This window comes from Filicampus tigris, chromosome 20 (assembly GCF_054856515.1).
Source record: "Filicampus tigris isolate MCC_2025a chromosome 20, RoL_Ftig_1.0, whole genome shotgun sequence".
NCBI classification, from domain to species: domain Eukaryota; kingdom Metazoa; phylum Chordata; class Actinopteri; order Syngnathiformes; family Syngnathidae; genus Filicampus; species Filicampus tigris.
In genome coordinates, this window is record NC_141236.1 from 10,531,596 (window position 1) to 10,549,205 (window position 17,610).

At 46.3% G+C, this 17,610-nt stretch overlaps 1 protein-coding gene across 1 annotated transcript; it reads right to left on the reverse strand.

Annotated features, from left to right (window-relative positions):
* Positions 1–308: 308 nt before the first annotated feature.
* itpkb (inositol-trisphosphate 3-kinase B) lies at positions 309–17,483 on the reverse strand. Its single transcript, XM_086019471.1, has 12 exons — positions 17,087–17,483; positions 13,934–14,089; positions 13,444–13,597; positions 13,106–13,369; positions 11,321–12,181; positions 5,598–5,697; positions 5,069–5,106; positions 4,817–4,992; positions 3,772–3,976; positions 2,354–2,455; positions 2,160–2,231; positions 309–2,088 (listed from the first exon to the last, which is right to left on the reverse strand). Exons 2-12 carry the CDS (start codon positions 13,978–13,980, stop codon positions 1,879–1,881), a joined length of 2,229 nt encoding a protein of 742 aa, XP_085875597.1. The 5' UTR covers positions 13,981–14,089; positions 17,087–17,483; the 3' UTR covers positions 309–1,878.
* Positions 17,484–17,610: the final 127 nt, after the last annotated feature.

The window sequence follows — 17,610 nt, forward strand, 5'->3', positions numbered from 1 at the left end:
GTAAGGAGGGGACAGATCATGAATGTGAAAGATTTTCCATTTTAAGAGCATCTTAATTAAGTTAGGCTTACAAGCCCTTTTACGAACACCAATTAAGATAAAAATACTTTTTGTTTGTTTAGAAATAAGCTTTTGTTGTGGGTAACCTGCACATTAGTATGTCATTTTGCTGTTTTGAAGGCCTCTTTAAAATCACCCACTTTTATCATGGCGGTGTATTTTTGTTCGAGCACGTGCTGCAACACTGAAGCTCAGGTTCAAATGAGACGAAGAAAACGTCCAATAAAAACATCCCACAGGGCCAAGGCTTCAGCTAAAACAAAATATAATGTATTATAAATAGAGACAAACAAGCAAGGCACTAATAAACATGCACTCATTTAAGACTACAGAGGAAAATAAGACATGAGGTGAGGGCAGATGGTGGAGACAGTAAAGGCACTGTAGTTGAAATAAGGTTGCTCAGTAAGAGTATTCAACAGGCACTAAAATGGTGTCGGCCATACAATGAACAGGAGGGGGAAGCACAGCATTTAGCAAGATTGGTCATTTAACCACTACATTTTAGATATCGGATCCAAACCAAACGCATTCAACAAAACCTCCAAATGTGGAAAGAATAGTATTTCTAAAAATTGGGAAATTAAATGAGGTGCAGACATGTTAAGTAACAAATATGATGAAACTATAATAGCAAAAAGTCTACTGTAATTTCACTGGAAATTTTACTTGGCAACCAAAGACATTTTGAGGCTTCATTTTGTGTTTTTAAGGCACTATTTTCATTTTTCTTTTTTAATGAACCTGAATTACCTGTCTTCCCTCACGCTTCCACTGGAGGGCGCTAACGTTGTATATTCCCGGTGAATAGCAGTGGCTTTCTTAAAATTGGATGTTGAAGAAGAGTTAAGTTGATTATTACGAAGTATAAGAGGCACACTAAAAAAAATACACTATGAAATCAAAGACAGAATCTTATGTGAATAAATTTGTAATTTTTGCAAACTGAGTTATATTTCAGGATAAAAGTTGTAATTTTACAAGAATTTTGAGGAAAGATTTAAATTTAGAAATGCCAAATATTTGTAAAGTCTTATAATTTTGAAATAAAAAATACTCGGGGGGGATAAAAAAATTTAAAAATTAAAAATTTTCTAATAAAATGTATATTTTCATTGTGAAAAAAGCTCAAATTTTTTGGATGAAAGTTGAATTTTGCGAGAATAAAATTGGATAATTTTGAGATTAAAGGCTAATTTTTATATATAAAAAAATAGTATAATTACCAGATGAGAAGTACCGTTTTTTTTTCAAGTTATTATTATTAGAATAAAATTGTGTATTTTTTTTTTTTTAGACAAAAAGTTGTATATTTTCACAAAAACATACATTTTGGAGATTTAAGGCGTAATTTTATGAGAATAAAGTTAAATTTGTTTTTAGATAAAAACTCAAGGTCATAATATTACTAGACTAAAGTCATACATTTACAGGGAAAAGGACGGCGGTCATTGAAATGATAAGGTAAAATGATTTAACTTATTTACCTTTTTCCGAAAATAACTTTACTCTTGTGAGATTAAGCACATTGATGTAGTGTAATTTTTGTTTTCTTTTCAGTGTTTCCCTAATACTCCTTGACATGAATTCTGATTAATTCTGCTACTGCTATTTGAAATGAAAAGATGTGCTGCTGTATCTTTTAAAGCTGCATATGCAAGAGTGGAATTGAGTGTTTTTTTCCCCCTCATAAGGGGACTGACGTCTGCAAATCGGACGTCCGAAGACGAGTGTGTGTGTTTCCAAATGTTTCCACTGTGGATTAAATAATAATAATAACAATAATAATAATAATAATAATAATATGAATAAATGCGCTCATGTTTGAGAGTCCAGCACGCCAGAAATAATGTCCACCAGACAGTCCAGTCCGAAAAGGTAGCCGTCCTCCCGGTTGCCCTCCTGCCAGGACGCTCGGTGGTCGAGCTCCTCGCCCACGGGGAGCGCCGTGGTCTTGCCGAAGTCGATCATCCACACTTTGGCTCTGCCTTTGCTGTCGTGGACGAACAGCAGGGAGCTGCCGATCACCTGCGTGCCAACACGCGCCAATTGTTCACCAGAGTCCTGAAGAATATTACATGTCGAGGCAATAGGCCTACCTCGTGAGTTTTAAAGAAGGGCGACATCTCCAGGGTGCTTCTGATTTCCTTCAGCCTAGCTACGTAGCTACTCTGTAAACACGGGCGTGTTGTGCATGCTTTAACGTCATCAAAATTGGCCGCTGAACCCCGCACACGTGCGACAGCTCGGTCATTTTCTGCGGCGTCGCTTTTCGATTCCCAGCCCCGCTTACCAGTACGTCCTTGTTGCCTTTGACGAAATCGAGGAAGGCCGCCGTGACTTGCTCACGCGTCTTTGTCCTCTTAAAGTCTCTGTTGACGGTGCCGTCCTCCTTCTGTGGGAACACAGGACACAATCTGCATCACAACTTGTGAACGGGTCCAGTCCCAAAGAGACAATAACGTACCAACAGTTAGCATGTTAGCGTTTTAGCGATTCTCGTTGCAAATAGTACACAATGTCAAATCCCTATCAATTTGCTTTTGCTCTTTTTGTACTCAGGCTGCTATGCTATATTAGCACACCAGCTGTTGGCATGTTAGCACTTTAGCGCAGTCTGATAAAAGTTTTCTTGCGCTCAACTCAATGTCTCATTGATGTTGCATAACATGACCGGGAGTTCTCTGCAGGGAATTACATTGCTTGAACAATTACATATCTTTTATTTTTTTATGTTTTTCCTTGCACGTTTGAGGGGTTGGATCAGGGGATGTCGCTAAAATGGCGAGGCCTTTGAGACTCTTCTGTGATGAAGGGCTATAAATAAATTTGACTTTGACTAAAAAAGGCGTAATTTCTTTCATTTCTTTCTTTAGGAGATGTCTCCACATTTGAAAAAGGTTTCAGAGAAAGGGATCTAGGATGGTTCCCTGTGGAACTCCTGGACCGCCAACTCTTCCGCCCGACTCCCGAGCGCTATGTCGCAACGCACTGAGGCCATTTGTGAGACCGTCCACATTGTTTGCGACACACATGGAGCCACAATTTCCCGGCTTGTTTTGCGGAAGGGGATGGGGTACGTGTTCACACTGGAGAGGAAGGAAAGGGAGGACAGAGTAGGAGCCCAAGAACAAATGGACAATGGTGGAGGAAGGTGGTGGTGGAGGGGAGGTTATTTTGAAGATTTGACATTTTTCCAGACTTATGAACATCCGCGCCCCCATGTCACGTGACGAGCTCCGACACAGCGGCTCACACCGGAGCGCTGCGGATTAGCAGAATTTAGCAGCGGCGGCGACTCATTCGCTGTGTTCCCGCGGCTGCCGAGCAACGAGGTACTATTTGTAGGGACAACATCACCCCCGCCTTTACAGTTCAGGTCTGGGAGCACGCACACACACACACAAACACACACCTCTGCTTCTGGGGATAACCCTCAGAGTCATGGCAACGGACCGCCGGGAAGCCATGAATGTCCTTATATAGCCACAACCGTGTGTGTACGCGCGCGTATGTGTGTCAAGGCCAGATGCTCAAGTCCGACCAAGCTGCCACCAACAGACCTCTCACACCACAAAGAAAGACTCCACCATTTACACTCGAGTGGAAGTTTCTGTGCAGAAAAACAGGAAGTTGGATCATCGCCCTGAAGGACATCCAACACACACGCGCACACACACACAGCCATCCTTGGCTTTTGTGAGCGCTAACCTTGACTCCTTCTATGCGGAAGCCCAGCGTGGCGGTGGAGCTGATGGTCTCCCGCCACTGCATGTAGCGGGGCTTGGTGACCGCCTTCTGCTCGTTCTCCTCGGCCGACGGCGCCTCGGGGTCCACCTCCACCATCTTCTGGTACATGTCCGGCCGCGGGGTGGGCTTCTTGCGGGCCTTGGTCAGCTCCTCCTCCAGATACGTCCTGAGGTGGATGAGGGCAAAGAGGGCGTCGCACGAATGAATGAATGTGTGAAATTGCCATTTGAGTCCCGCGGGTTTGCAAAGCTCGCCCATAAATCGGAAACCACTCGGGAAATGTCATTTGTGTATTTTCTTACGTCCGCCGTATTTGTGGCTTGGGAAAAAGAATAAAAATCAAAAATCCTAAGAATGACTGATGAGATTTCATAAAAGCAATAGTCTGTGCAAATGTAACCCTTGAATGTTTGCTTAAGTTGAAATGCTCGCATGTGACCTCAAGCCATGTGATGATTGCCAATGTATCATCAAAGAAAGGATTCTTATAAAATAGTCAACAACTAGGCGGGACAGGTACACCATTAATATTAATTGCAATGGAAAGTTACCCTCACAGACCCGCTGCATGTGATTAAATAAAAACGTGTTTGTCTTAAAGCCTGGTGATCGCCCAAGGCCATTCCTGTCCACAACGTTCTCCCAAACTGTAAACTTTTTTTTTTTTTATTCAACGCGAGTCTCCTCTCTGCTAATCAGAAGAAGACACCTTGTGCACGGCACTTAGCAGGCTGCTCCCCTCTTAAAAGTATCGATTAAAATCAGTTATTGATTTGTTTATATTTACTATTCAAATTGTGAAAGATCATAATCAACTTATTCGGAAGTCAATTATTTGTCCGAATCGCTGGTCCCTAGTTTCGGCCGCAGGAAGAGATGGCGCTCGGTGCACTAGCATGACATCATAGCGGCGAAATCAGCCAAAGAGGAAGAGGAAGAGGAAACGGAAGTCCGCGTCGTCAACGGCAACGGCGGACATGCCGCCTCTTGCCCATTTTCAACTGACCTCACGCCCATCTTGCAGTCCATCACACACGGGCAGTCAAACTCAGCCAGCAGATCCTCCATCTGATTGTACTTCTGGCCATCCTTCTCCACGTCGCCATGGTAACCGGGTACGTACGGACACAGCACGTCCCGCATCAGGAGGGACAGGCAGCGCTGCTCGCACTCGCAGTGTTTCTAAAGGGAGATGGCGGTCAGCAAGTCGGCCGATGGCGGCCGATGGCGGCCGACGTCGGCCGCGCATTCAACTTACTTTTAAGATGCGACCGTTGGCTCCCGCCTTGAAGCTCCCTGTTAACACAGACACGCCGTTAGACGACAGTCACGCCAGGTCGAGCTGATCCCGACAGACGCTGGTGACATCCGTCCGGCTCGACTTTTTTTTTTTTTTTTTTTTGCCCCAGCCGCTCGCTTCCTTTTAGGGCCCTGACGCGGACGACGGCCACCCGTCAGGAACCACCGTCAACATGGCCTCCTGGACGAATGCTATAAAAGGTCCATTTGATCTACTATTGTGCGTTTAAAGTGGACATGTGTCAAATGTACTTTGAAATATTGTAGTTGTAGTTTCCAGCGCGATACGGAACGACATTAGAGTCTTTTGAAAGTCACTCGCTGCCACTGACGGCTATCGACGTCAAAGACACATTTGAGCTGGGCTGCAAGTGAATGACTTCACGTCTGATATAGCTTATTTGCGCTACATACGATTGGGTAAATCATTCCCCCAATCGTATGTAGCACAAATAAGGATTCCAATCCAGATCAACGTGCGTGCATACCAGCATGTCCTGCCAGTTGTATCCAGGGATATTTCTTCTTGAAGGACATGACAAATGGTGACCAGTGGACCATGTTCTTGATCTTCTTCCATGACTTGTGCTAGAAGGAAAGCCCACCGTTAGACAAACTCATTCAAATGCAAGCGGGGGACTGGGCTGGCCCGCGAATAGCCAAAAGATGAGTATAATTGACACCCACGGAAAAACAAAAATTACGTGTAATTCATTTTAAACCCAAAAAGAATTGACCAACTAGGAGCGAATATTTTGCAAATACTACGACCTGTCATGCTTATTCATCCAGTCTTAATGCTCCAACAGCCAGTTAAACCGCAACTTTAGTGGATCTCCAGGGAGACAGACCTCTCAGGCTTTAGTGCTTTTTTCCCCGACTTTTAATCTTTCTGGAATGACTGGCAAAACACAACGTTACACACGCACGCACACACAGCTGGGAGTCCCTGACCACGAGAGAGTTTTCTTCCATCTCCCGGAACACGTTGACCCCCGGCCCAGAGGGTCCCAGGTTTCCCTTGGCAACCGGCAAAAAAACCCCACTTGTGACGTCTCTCCGAGGGCTCCCCCCTTTTCAGCGCGCACAGCCATCTTATAAACAAAGTGATTCACCGTACCTCGGGTTCTGCCTCGTTAATTTGACCGACACGGAGAGGCCGAGCCTCGACATTCGGTCGAGGGCACCAGGACCAAAGAAGGAAGACGCACGACGTGCGCCCAAATTTATTGGGCGAAACATGACTATCTATGGACTGCATTCACACACACACATTCAGTGTGTAAAGCAGTGACCTGTCACATGACAGGTCCTTCTCATATTGTTTTGTACAAAACTACCCATTTTTGGGGTTGTTTTCTATAACCCTAACCCAGAAAATTGTGGATCGGTCCATTTCTGACCCCAAATTGTGTTATTTTGAACCCAACTGTTCTTACATTGTCACAAAACACAATATTCTGGGAGTCTCCAAAGTTCAGCCAAAATGCTGACAATGCAGGTAACTATGGTATCTATATCATAATTCCATAATGAGCTATAATGAGTGTGAAAATAACTTGGCCAATCTCCAGGAAATGACATTTAGGCCAACTTGCAAGGTCGGCATCTCCATTCGAGATCATCCCGAGGATGATTCATCGTGTCCTTCCACCCACCCCAACTCCACGTGTGCTTTTGCGGACCTTTGCCAAAGTTGGATGCGTACATTTGTCCAAAATGTCTGGCTAAGATAAGCAATCAAGAGCGAGGGGCAATTGAGGGCTCCAGCCTCTCCACATCAAGCGCGGGAGCGGCTGCTAGCGCCATCACCGCAACGGCTGCGTGACGAACCAGAAAAGACATCGGCGTTTGTATTGAGAGCGAGTGAGCGAGCGAGTGTGTGTGTGTGTGTGTGTGTGTGGTGGGGGGGAGTTATGTGTGAATGGCAAGCAGAGGAACTTCTTGCCGACAGGAAGTGAAGGGGGGGAGGAGAGAGGAGGGGATGCCGCTTTGCCTCAGCCGCAGTATTTTCCACATCCGCCGAGGTCTACAAACAAATAAAAAAGCGAGAGAGGCCTTGCCCTCTGTAAACAACACAAAGAGCAAAAGTGAAATCGGAAAGATAAAAAAACCCCAAAAAACAAGGCAAGACCATATATATATATATATATATTCATTGATTCAGATGCAGTCGTGTCCAAAATTGGCATTTTCACAATATTAACATCAAGAGATGATGTGATCAATTAACAATGAATCCAATTCAAACCCACCTTGCAATAGAGGACAATGCCATTTTGAAATTGCAAAGGCCGTAATTTGGCGGGAAAAAAAAAAAAGCATTTCAATCATCGCTAGGCTTCATATTTGAACGTACACAGTGGAATCGTGCATGCTCGCGGTTCGGCATCTGCTCGATTGCATATTTTCTTCTTAAAATTCTTTTGCATTATTTTTGTTTTGGGGGGTTTCCCCCCTCCCTCCGTTTTTCACAGATTTTTTTATTTTTGAAATATTCTTGCACATAAAGCCGACTCGACTTTAGACCAGCTAAAAGCAGGCCTAAGTTGTGGCGCAGGTGGCGTAACGCGCAGGGAGACACAAATCTGCTGAAATGACTCGCGGATGTCATCGCATTCCATTCATACACATGACGACAACATGCGTCGAATGCTCGGAATCATTAAATGCATTATTATGCTAATGTGTATCAACATATTTGAAAAAACACCCTCGACCACGGCACAACTGGTGTGCCATTTGAAAATTGCCTTCTATCGCATTGCCATGTCGATTTGAATCTGATTAAATGTTCGTCCCTGGTGGAAACGGTGAAAAAAAAAACGCACAAAAAGGTTAACCGCAGGTGACAATTGCTTGATGTTGTAATGTAAAAAAAGGGAGGGGGGGGGGACACACGCAAACACGCACACCCACACACACACACTTGTGCACGGTGATGTTTTCACACGGGAGGAAACAACAAGGCTGCTATCGCTCGCCACCAGCTCTGCTTGCAAGGAGACAAACAAAGTCTGCAAAGTTTCGAGTGGGGAGGAACACACACACTACGACTACTTCTCACACACACGCGCACGGTTAAAATTAGAATGCGTGTGTATGTGTGTGGTCCAGCCTCCACAAGAAGAATGGCTCTTCTTTTGTCAAAATAGACGTTCCCCTGCCAAGTGGATGCACATTTTGACACTGAGACACGGGCGGCGTTATTGTTATTGCCTGGTGTTTCCCTCTGTGCGTCGCAGGCACAGTTCAGAGTTACACACACTCATGCGTGCGCACACACACGCACACACAGCTGTAAGAGGGAAACTCGGTTTGACGTCACTGGGTTGCCAAGCGACGGGCCGCTGTGGTAGTGAACTTTTTCCACTGCGGCGCACACAGTGCAGCGTGTGTTTTATTTTGCTGTGTGTGTGTCCCACTTTTGTCGCGTCTGCAAGATGGTGTGTCAGGGTGCGTGTTTGTTTTACGGGGTAGAATCTTTGGGTGCAGTCTTTATGACTAACGTCATTTACATGAAAAAAGTTGCATGGTTACGAGGGCCCGACTGATCGGGATTTCTTGCCGATTCTGATGACTTTGCGGAATAAAACTGCCATAACCGATTAATCTGACAATTATTTTCAAAAATATATGTCATGAAGAAAATACCTTCTTTTTAGCTTTTTGCAGTTTACACATGTGATTTTGGTATAACCATTTGTGTATATTTTCAATCTGTGATATAAATGTCTTCCTCATTTCTTCTTTTTGGGCTGACTTTTTATTCCACTATTTCCATGTATTTTTTTAATACTGTCTTTATCGTCAAAAAAGGACAGTTCCCGCATCGCCACTTTTACACGATTACACAAAAAACACGCTGTAGCTGTTTTATAGCCCAAGGATGCTAACATTTGAAAGCTTGAGATTACTTTGTATTTGATCTAAAAAGTGTTCAGATTCCAAACTGAAAAAGTTTCAAACTGAAAAGGGACTGCCTTGCGTTGCATGTCAACTTCTACAATCGCGTAGCTACCCCTGCCCAAGTGTATTCCAAAGACAGTTTCGGATAAGCCTGAAATGACATTGCCAACTACTGGTCTGGCATGCAAATGGCAACTTTATCCAGTGGAGCAGATGCGCGTGAACTGGCATTTTTGACGTTGTGCCGTGCGCACGGAGACTTCCTTCATTCTTACGAAGCGCTTGTGTACAAACATTCCGTTGGACGACAAGAAGATATATGTGAAGGGGGTGCCTTCAGGCGCGTCAGAAACATAAACACGCTGCTGATGCAATGCGATGTGATCGCAGACGACCAAGTCGCTCAGGTGCGCCGCGCGGCTGCCAATTGTGCTCCGACTGCAATAACATTGGCAGCACACGTGTGCCTTCCCGTCTTGGATCCATGCCCGGACGAGTCCAAAGATGAGCCAGGATGTGTCTAAATAAGGCTCTGTTCTACATTTCACCCTGGGCCAGTCAGGCCTGAAAGTTGACGTCATGTGAAAAGCCAAAGGAACGTGGAAAGCGGGAGGATTATTTCGTCAATTGTTCATTGCGCCGCAAGAAACGCAAGCGCGGCGCTTCCGGGCCGGCGTCACGCTCGTCTCTCGTCGGATCTCAGCTCCTCGGCTTCGGCCTCGCGCCGCATACCTCTCGCACGATCAAGCATGCCTAATATGTCGCTGCATGTCGGCGCGGCCGTTGCAGGTTTCATCAGACAAAAGCCGGCGCGCTACAGGTGGGCACGCAACGATCGGAATCTCGCCACCGACGGTGGGGGAGAATCCAAAGATGGAGTTTGAAAATGTTTTCCGCACAACAACTGCAGAAGTTGTCTTCGTTTGTTTTGTTTTTTTATTGGCAGTGGAAATATGCAAAGAGAAGCACTCAGCCTCCATTCAAATTCATCCGGCAAAATAAACAAATTGCAACCCAAGACACCTGCGACCATCGGGACATCTGTTTGGGGACACGACGATATTCGACACCCACTTTGACTTGGTGTCACGCTATTGTGCAGTAGGCGCTTTGTCGCAAATACCAACAACGATTTAGGTCGAGGTCTAGCAGTATTTCACGATTTCTTTAATCGAACACCACCATCTTTATTCAATCGCTTGGCTAGCAAGCACTTTGTAATCGGCATCATCGCCGCCTACAGGCCCGGAGTGGAACATCGTATTCCAACCAGGTTGAGCGTCACTTTCTTCTTGTTTCCGTGTTGCGCAAGCTACGAAGCTATGAGGAAATAATGGGCCGTTAATTACCAATCAATTTGTCTTTGCATTACTCACACTCCCTCCCTGGCAAATTGGCATATTTGGGCCATAATGGCAGTGCTTTATGCTCGCGAGTAATGTCGTATGTCTTGTTTGTATGTTGCTGCTATTGTGTGTCAAGGAGACAGTTGTTTGGCAGTGTATTGCTTTTTATTTCACACCATGTGTAGGGCCTGACCGATTTGGATTTTTGGAGACCAATGCCGAGGCCGATATTTAGCAGAGTCAAACTCAGATGGCCGATTAATTAAGAAAAATACAGTGACTATAGCAACTTCATTTTTTACTGTAGGGTGCCACTGTTCTTTTGAAAACACCTTTAAGTGTTTTCCGGGGGGCTCGAACGAATTATTGGCTTTGCAGCGAGGAAGGTTGATTTGAGATATGACTGATTTGACCTTGGCCAGGGAAGAAATTCAAGTCGGAGGTCAAGGTAGCGCTGTGTTATGAATTAAAATATGCAACTGCATCCGTCCGCCACTCACTCGCGACAACAACGCCGGCGTCTCATCTTTGAAACGCTTCCAAGGGCAGACAAAGCCCAGAGTGAGTGTGACGACTGGATTTGTACTTTTTGACTTTGCCCTTGCCTTTAAGAAGCTTGGCGCGCACACACACACACACGGAGGCCAGGCACAGTGCTAGCTTTGTTCCTGTGAATGTCAAGCCCCAGGAGCACCTCACATGATGCGGCAGTGAAAATTGAAAATATTCCTGCTGAGAAAATGAGAGCATTTTTTTCTTTTCAGTCTGGTGAAAAGAAAACGAAGCATCTGACATGGCACATTTCCCAATCCTTTCCCCCAAACTTAATATTTGAGTCGCCAACGGTCCTGTAGTAAAATGATGCGCACTTTCTTGTGGTTATTTGTAATGGTTGACATTATTTTCTACGTCGCTACGGCAACATGTGGTATTTGTACTCGCCTTGTCATACTTACTGCTTTCTGTCGCGAGCTGAGCTGCGCCGGGGTGAGAAGGTGCCCCCCTCTCTCCGTGTCGGAAATATCCTCTTCCGACTCTTCCCAAGACGAGGAGAAGCCGGCCGAGGAGGCGGAGGACGAAGACAGCTTCCTGAGGGAGCGTGCCGAGGCGTTGGACGGGGGCGCCGGGCTCAAAGCGGGGCTCGGGGTGCCCGCCCGCTCCGAGGCGGAGCCTCCGGAGCTTTCCGCGCCGTGGTCGGTGATGATGACGGCGGGGATGGAGGGAAGGACGGCGGGGGGCGTGTCGCTCCGACCAGGGAGGCCCTGAGGCTTTGGCGCGGCGGCGGTGTCGGCGGCGGGGTGGGCGCCCAACATGTCGCCCTCCTCGCGACCCGACTGCTGTCCGGCGCTCACTTGGCCCTCCTTTGAATCTCCGTCATCTCCCGCTGTTTGTTTGTTTTCCTTCACCCCGCCGTGCTCGTTTATCCCTCCATCTTTGGCTGAAGGCGCTGGCAAGGTCTCCGGCGGACGCCGCACGAGGAGCGCTGGGTCCGAACGGGGAGCTTCTATTGTTTCTGAGCGGCAGCCGTTCTCAACAAACGGCGTGTGCGCGTCGCCGCTTGTTTGAGTCGTGGAAGAGCTGTCTGCGTGCGCTGCTTTATCCTCGCCTTCTCTCCCATTTTGGAGAACGGGAGCAACTTGACTCTGGCGGGCCTGGGTCATTGAGCATTCGAGGGCTGCCCTGCCGCGGCCGGGAGGGGGCGGGACTTGGCCCGCCGCTCGTCTCGGAGACCGAGGGCTGCGCTGGAGCTCGCCGGTGAGCACCTGGGCGCGAATGCCAGAGATGTGCGCTTCGAAAATGCCCACTTTGCCCTTGACCTGCAACTCACACACACACACAGGAAAGAAAGCATGACTTTATTTGTGCGCTTTTATTCCACAAAACATCACTGGTAGACATAACTAGGACAGCTCAGACTAGCTCTTTTAAAACACGCAAAAACGGACACATTTTTGGACATTCTTTAACACATTACAACCCTAATGACACACAAACACAAAAGTCAGCAAAAAAAGTGGGTCGATTTTTCTCTCTGTTGTAACATTAAACAAATACTAAAAGAAAATGTACTTTAAAACAGTCCAATGTTCAGCCCGTAATTCATATCTTTATTGTCTTATAAGCGTAAAGGGACCCAAAAATAAGTTATTTTCTTCCTTAATTAATCGGCTGATTAATCAGTTGTCTGAAAGTTACTCTGCCAAATATGGGAACTGCCCCCCAAAAAATAATCCATCATCGGTCGGGCCCTAGACAAAATCATCATTTCATCAACTACAGCAATAAAGCTGTAAAGCAGTAACATTTGGCATATTGTAAAGTTTATTCATCTGTTCCTTGGCCAGCAGGTCATAACGCTCATACAGTCATGACAACACAATTACTGTAAGTGAAATTGCTGTAATAAAAGAAAAAATGCCTGTGAGTATTGTCGTATTGTCTGTCTACAGGTGTTGATGCGCCGTTTGTGTTCAAATATCCCTTGCTTAAAACGGCCACATAGACATAGCTAATTGCGAGCCCTGCTTCTGGCCTTTCCCATTATGTGTTAGCATTAGCATTAAGCGGGCAGACCAAAGTCTCAACCTTGTGATGGACAGGAGACCAGTCCAGGGTGCAAAGTGCCTCTCGCGCAAATTCGGCTGGGATGGGCTCTAGCTCAGCCGCAATTTACCTTCATGAGGGCTATAGAAAGCGGACGGACGGAGCAAACGCGTCGTGAAAGTTAAGCCTCGCCTCACCTCCACGTTCTGCAGCTCTTTATGAATCTGCAGCAGCTGCGCCTGGCGTCTCCGCTCCTCTTGTTTCTCTCCTCCCCCTGCGCCGCCGCCTCCCGGCAACTCCTCTTCCTGGCCGGCGCCGGGTGAGCTGAGCCGTCGGACCCGCTGGCCCACGTTGACCCCGAGGAGCTCCCGGCAGCGAGGCGACGGAGAGCGAGCGCGAGGGGTGGGGCCGGGGGCGAGCGGGAAGACAAAAGCCCGACCCGGCGTCCTGGCGGGGCCCGTCTGGCAAGTTGACACGCGGGCCATTTCATTAGGTACACCAGCACTCTCGCTCGTCCGTTTTCGAGCAGGGCTACCTGAGGGCCGTCTGGGCTGAAGGCCGCTCCACCCAGCAGATGGCAGTAGGTGCCTCGATCCGGGACTTGCAGGACCGCTCGGCCGCTCGTGCTGCTGCCGCTATCTCGGGAACTCGTACCGGTGGAACCTTGTTGGACGTGGAACTGATTACCGCTGTTGGGAGAAGAAACATGTTGTCAAATGTCGATCCGATTCAGCCCATCAGATCTGCGTAAAGCCGAGATGGAGCTAAGATTTCTAGAAAAAAAAAACGAGTTGCCCTGCACATGATATGATTCCAAGGTCGGGTGAACATCCAGAGCCACTTTCAAGCTCCACTTTCTGAAACACTGTCATGCACTATGTCGATGTGTCGTGTGTTAAATACTCAAATACAATTCTTGATCCTTTGAGTATTTTGTCACAGACATGTTCTTTCACACTGTGGCAAAAAAATGCTAACTATTACGGGATTGAAGTTTTCCTTCCAACTGGGAGACGCCCACTCACCCGTTCATGACTGCGACGGCGTTCCGGTTTAAGGCAGATGCTGCCATCCCCGCGGCCAGGCCAAGGGCCCTGAAGGCTGGGCGGACATCAGACTGGTTGCCCTAAAAACGCAGAGAGGCGAACGGCTTCCGGAGTCAGTCGAGGTAGAAATCATGCCTGTTAACAAACAAACAAAACCAACAAGTTCAGAGAAATGACAGGCAATGAACTGGAGCCGGGAACAAATTCAAATGTTCCCTAAACAACAGAGACGCCGAGACTTTCCGTCCATTGCTAAGTGCGTCACGGGCGGAGATTATTCCTGGAGCCCTGAGCCCTAAAATAAAAGATAGCATTGTTCTGACGGGGGGAGGGAAAAATAACACGAGACGAGGATGAGGGATGTCGGCGACAAGGAAGGCGAGGAAACAGCTTTCAAACTCTTCCCCAAAAATATGAGATTTGCAGTTGGCTGCTTGGAATCCAAACACGACGCTTCACCTTCCAAAGAGGCCAACAAATAGCCAGCAATCATTTCCCAAATGCTCTGAGCGGCATTTTAACGCTTTTTCAAACTGGTCGGACCTTTACGCATACAAAATGGTATCTCTGGAATCATGGAGATTCATTTGAGATGATTCATTTTAACTTTGGTTTTTTGAATTGAGTTGCTTTTAATTTGTTTTTACAGTTTTAGCTTGAGCTACTTTGTTCGTTTTCGTTAATTATAATCACCTTGATTGACACATGCGTGACAGTTGGGAATGTTCCGTAAAACTTGACCCGTACAGTTTGCATGATTTCCAATGGCGAAAAGCGTTTTGAAGCGAGAACCGCTTGAAAGTCGACCAAGGTCACAAATGTCGCTTGCTGCTGACATTTCTTGAGATTAGATGAAGTGGAGAGTGTCCCTTGATAAATGGATAATTATCTCGTTTCCGTCGACGCTGTCGTAATGCATAACCCAATTTTGCCAATTGAGAGCAAAAAAAAAAAAAAAGTCTCATTGTGCTACTTGAACCGTGCGGTGTAAATAAATACAGAATACACGTCCAATCGGCCATCCCAGCCCTACTGTACCGTACGTATATCATTTTGGTGGCGAGAGCTCCGGCGAAGTTCAGCGACAGAGGCTCTCCACGTTTAGCTTCATTATTCTTGTCAAAGCTAATCTTATTTATTCAGTTTAGTCATGTGCAGTGAGCCTCCGGCATTTGACTAAATACTGTTTGTTATGTGGTCAAATGAAACATCGCAGTCTCTCAAATATGTTAAGCAATTCTGCGAAAGGTTCCAACTGGAATTTCGGTACTGCGAAGGTCCACGTGTGTCAGAAACAACCCCCCCACCCCCTCCCCCCAACAGTAACTAATCACTTGGAGCCATCAGCATGTGAAGAAGCCTTTTAAAAGCCTCATTTCAATCCCGCCGGCATTCTCATCATGTCATGTGCAGCCCAAAAAGCGCCTCGGGACGTTCTTCCGTTTCGAGACGCCGAATAAACACGCCGGGTGTTCCTCCTTTAGGGGTCCGACACACTTTCAGGGAAATATCTCAGTGATTCATAGCAGGATTATGGAAATGATCCCGGTGCAGCGTTTTGATTAGCGAGAAGGGAGACAGAGAGAGAGAAATAAGTGGAATGCGCAAGTGTTTACAAGCCTTCTTGGCTGCAAGCGTTTCAGAATCTTACAGTCCTGCTTGTTTGCTTTTGGTTTGCCTTCAGTCCCAAACACGAGACTGATCATTTTGCCGGATCCTGGAACGTTTACAAGCAATGAGCTGGAGGGACGCAAACAAATTAGCTTGCAATTTATCACGAAATAAATATTCTGCCTTAGGGGGAGGCCCTCCTGTCGTTGCCCTTCAGACGCCTTGAAGGCAGCGCAATATTGCATCGCCAAATATTGACTGTCATTTCACCAAAGGCTTTCCGTTGACTTAAGTTTTAATTACATGAAAAACAAATATTAGGTGTCTTTATTTGCAGTTGCCATCTCCAGACCAGTGAGAGGGGAACTATTTCAAATTCTCCGTTTTGTTGGAAACTTGTGTCAATACAAGTAGTACTGTAAAAGTGACTTTTGGAAGGTAGAAAAGTCGTTATTATTTGGAGTCAAACGAGTGACACTGAAAGTATTTCAAAGTATTAGGAAGTTGCCATTGTTACGTTCATAATAATGTCAGTGGAAGAGAAAGATCATTTTGAGACAAAATTGTCCGATTAAAAGTGTTTGGATTCTCAAAGTGCGCCACTAGTGGGATGCGGGGCTCCTTATTGTGTGTGGCACGCGACAGGATCACTGAATCACAACACGCTGACAACATTAAAGACTGGGGATGTTACGATCACATTTTGTTGCACCCGAGTTCGAGTCCGAGACACTTGGTTTTGAGTATGCGCTGAGAGAGTCCTGATACCTGCGATACCTTGTCATTAAGCAGAAACTGCAGACAAAAAGCACATCCAAACTCTTTCAATTGTGGATTTTTTTTTGTTTTTTTTTTAGTGCCGCTTGCCTTTTTTACGCCACCGCACGAAGCGAGAACGTGACATTGTGCAACATAAAGCTAAGCTAGCCCTTTTCCATTTAGCAATATTGTTGTACCTAAATTTCAAAATCTTTTTCAGCCGATACCATTCAATTGAAAACCAGGTGCCCGATTTCCGATCACGTGATTGAATCGGGACATCCCTATTAAATCCAATTATTAAAAGTTTTAGAATGTAGCTGTGGCAATGGATTTAGTCTGTTTATACATATTCTGATCCAGTACAGGCTTTTTTATAAGTACAGTTCAGTTGTGTTTAACTTTTTAATACAGTTTTAATACACTTGCGTTCAATCTTTAGGAGCCGTTTATCATCAAACATTTATTCAATCATTATTCAATTTTTTTTTCTTTGCTATGTTCAAACTGTGCATAATCGTGCGATGTCTTACAAAAATAAACATAGGTACTCTTCTGATGAACACTTAAATGACTGTATTTTAATCTCGGTCATTCTAGTGGTGTGGAGAACTAAGCATTGTTTGAGGTGATAACATGCTTAATGACTCCAACTGAAAATACTGTAATGACAAATGCACTGAAGGATGCTGTTGTTTCATATTAAGGAAAACAGCATTTTGCTCATAATTAGGTTATTATTACTGCATTAAAATGTCTTACCTTACGAACTCTCTCTCAAAGACTCCTCCGGTACGAATTTACTGAGTTAATTCGACTCAGTAAAAGATATTGTCGATGTCAACACGGCGCTGTTTCATATGGGGAGGGGAAGGTGTGTGGGTGTGGGGGGGGGGGCGTCTTAACTTGGTAACGCTCGCAACGTGAAAAAGCTGCCGCGCAAAAAACTACAAGAGGCGTCGTTTCCCCGACTGGCGTCCCCACGCTGGTCTCGCTACAAGCCAGCCGAGGTGAGGCCCGGCCCGCGGGAGGTGTCCGGCGCAATGTGAGTCGCTCGCCAGCTCCATCTACAACAAAGTCAAGTCAGCCGCCCGCTGTGTGGACGACCTCCATCCGCCCCGCCAAGCCGGAAGTGACCGGGAGAGAGACGCGCGCGCGCGCGCGCAAATGCTCACAACAACACTGGCACGTGCGCGCACACGTACTTTACGCACAAACGTTCACCCTCCTGCGCGCTCACGGCCGCGTCATTAATTGGAACGAGTTTGATCAAATGAAGTGACGAT

Excerpts from the sequence above, each read along its gene's own strand:
- itpkb (XM_086019471.1), bottom strand. The coding sequence starts at position 13,980 with ATGGCAGCATCTGCCTTAAACCGGAACGCCGTCGCAGTCATGAACGG. Across the intron at positions 13,370-13,443 it reads TCAGCCCAGACGGCCCTCAG|ACGGGCCCCGCCAGGACGCC; the intron begins GTAGCCCTGCTC and ends TCAACTTGCCAG. Across the intron at positions 2,232-2,353 it reads AAGGCAACAAGGACGTACTG|AGTAGCTACGTAGCTAGGCT; the intron begins GTAAGCGGGGCT and ends CCGTGTTTACAG.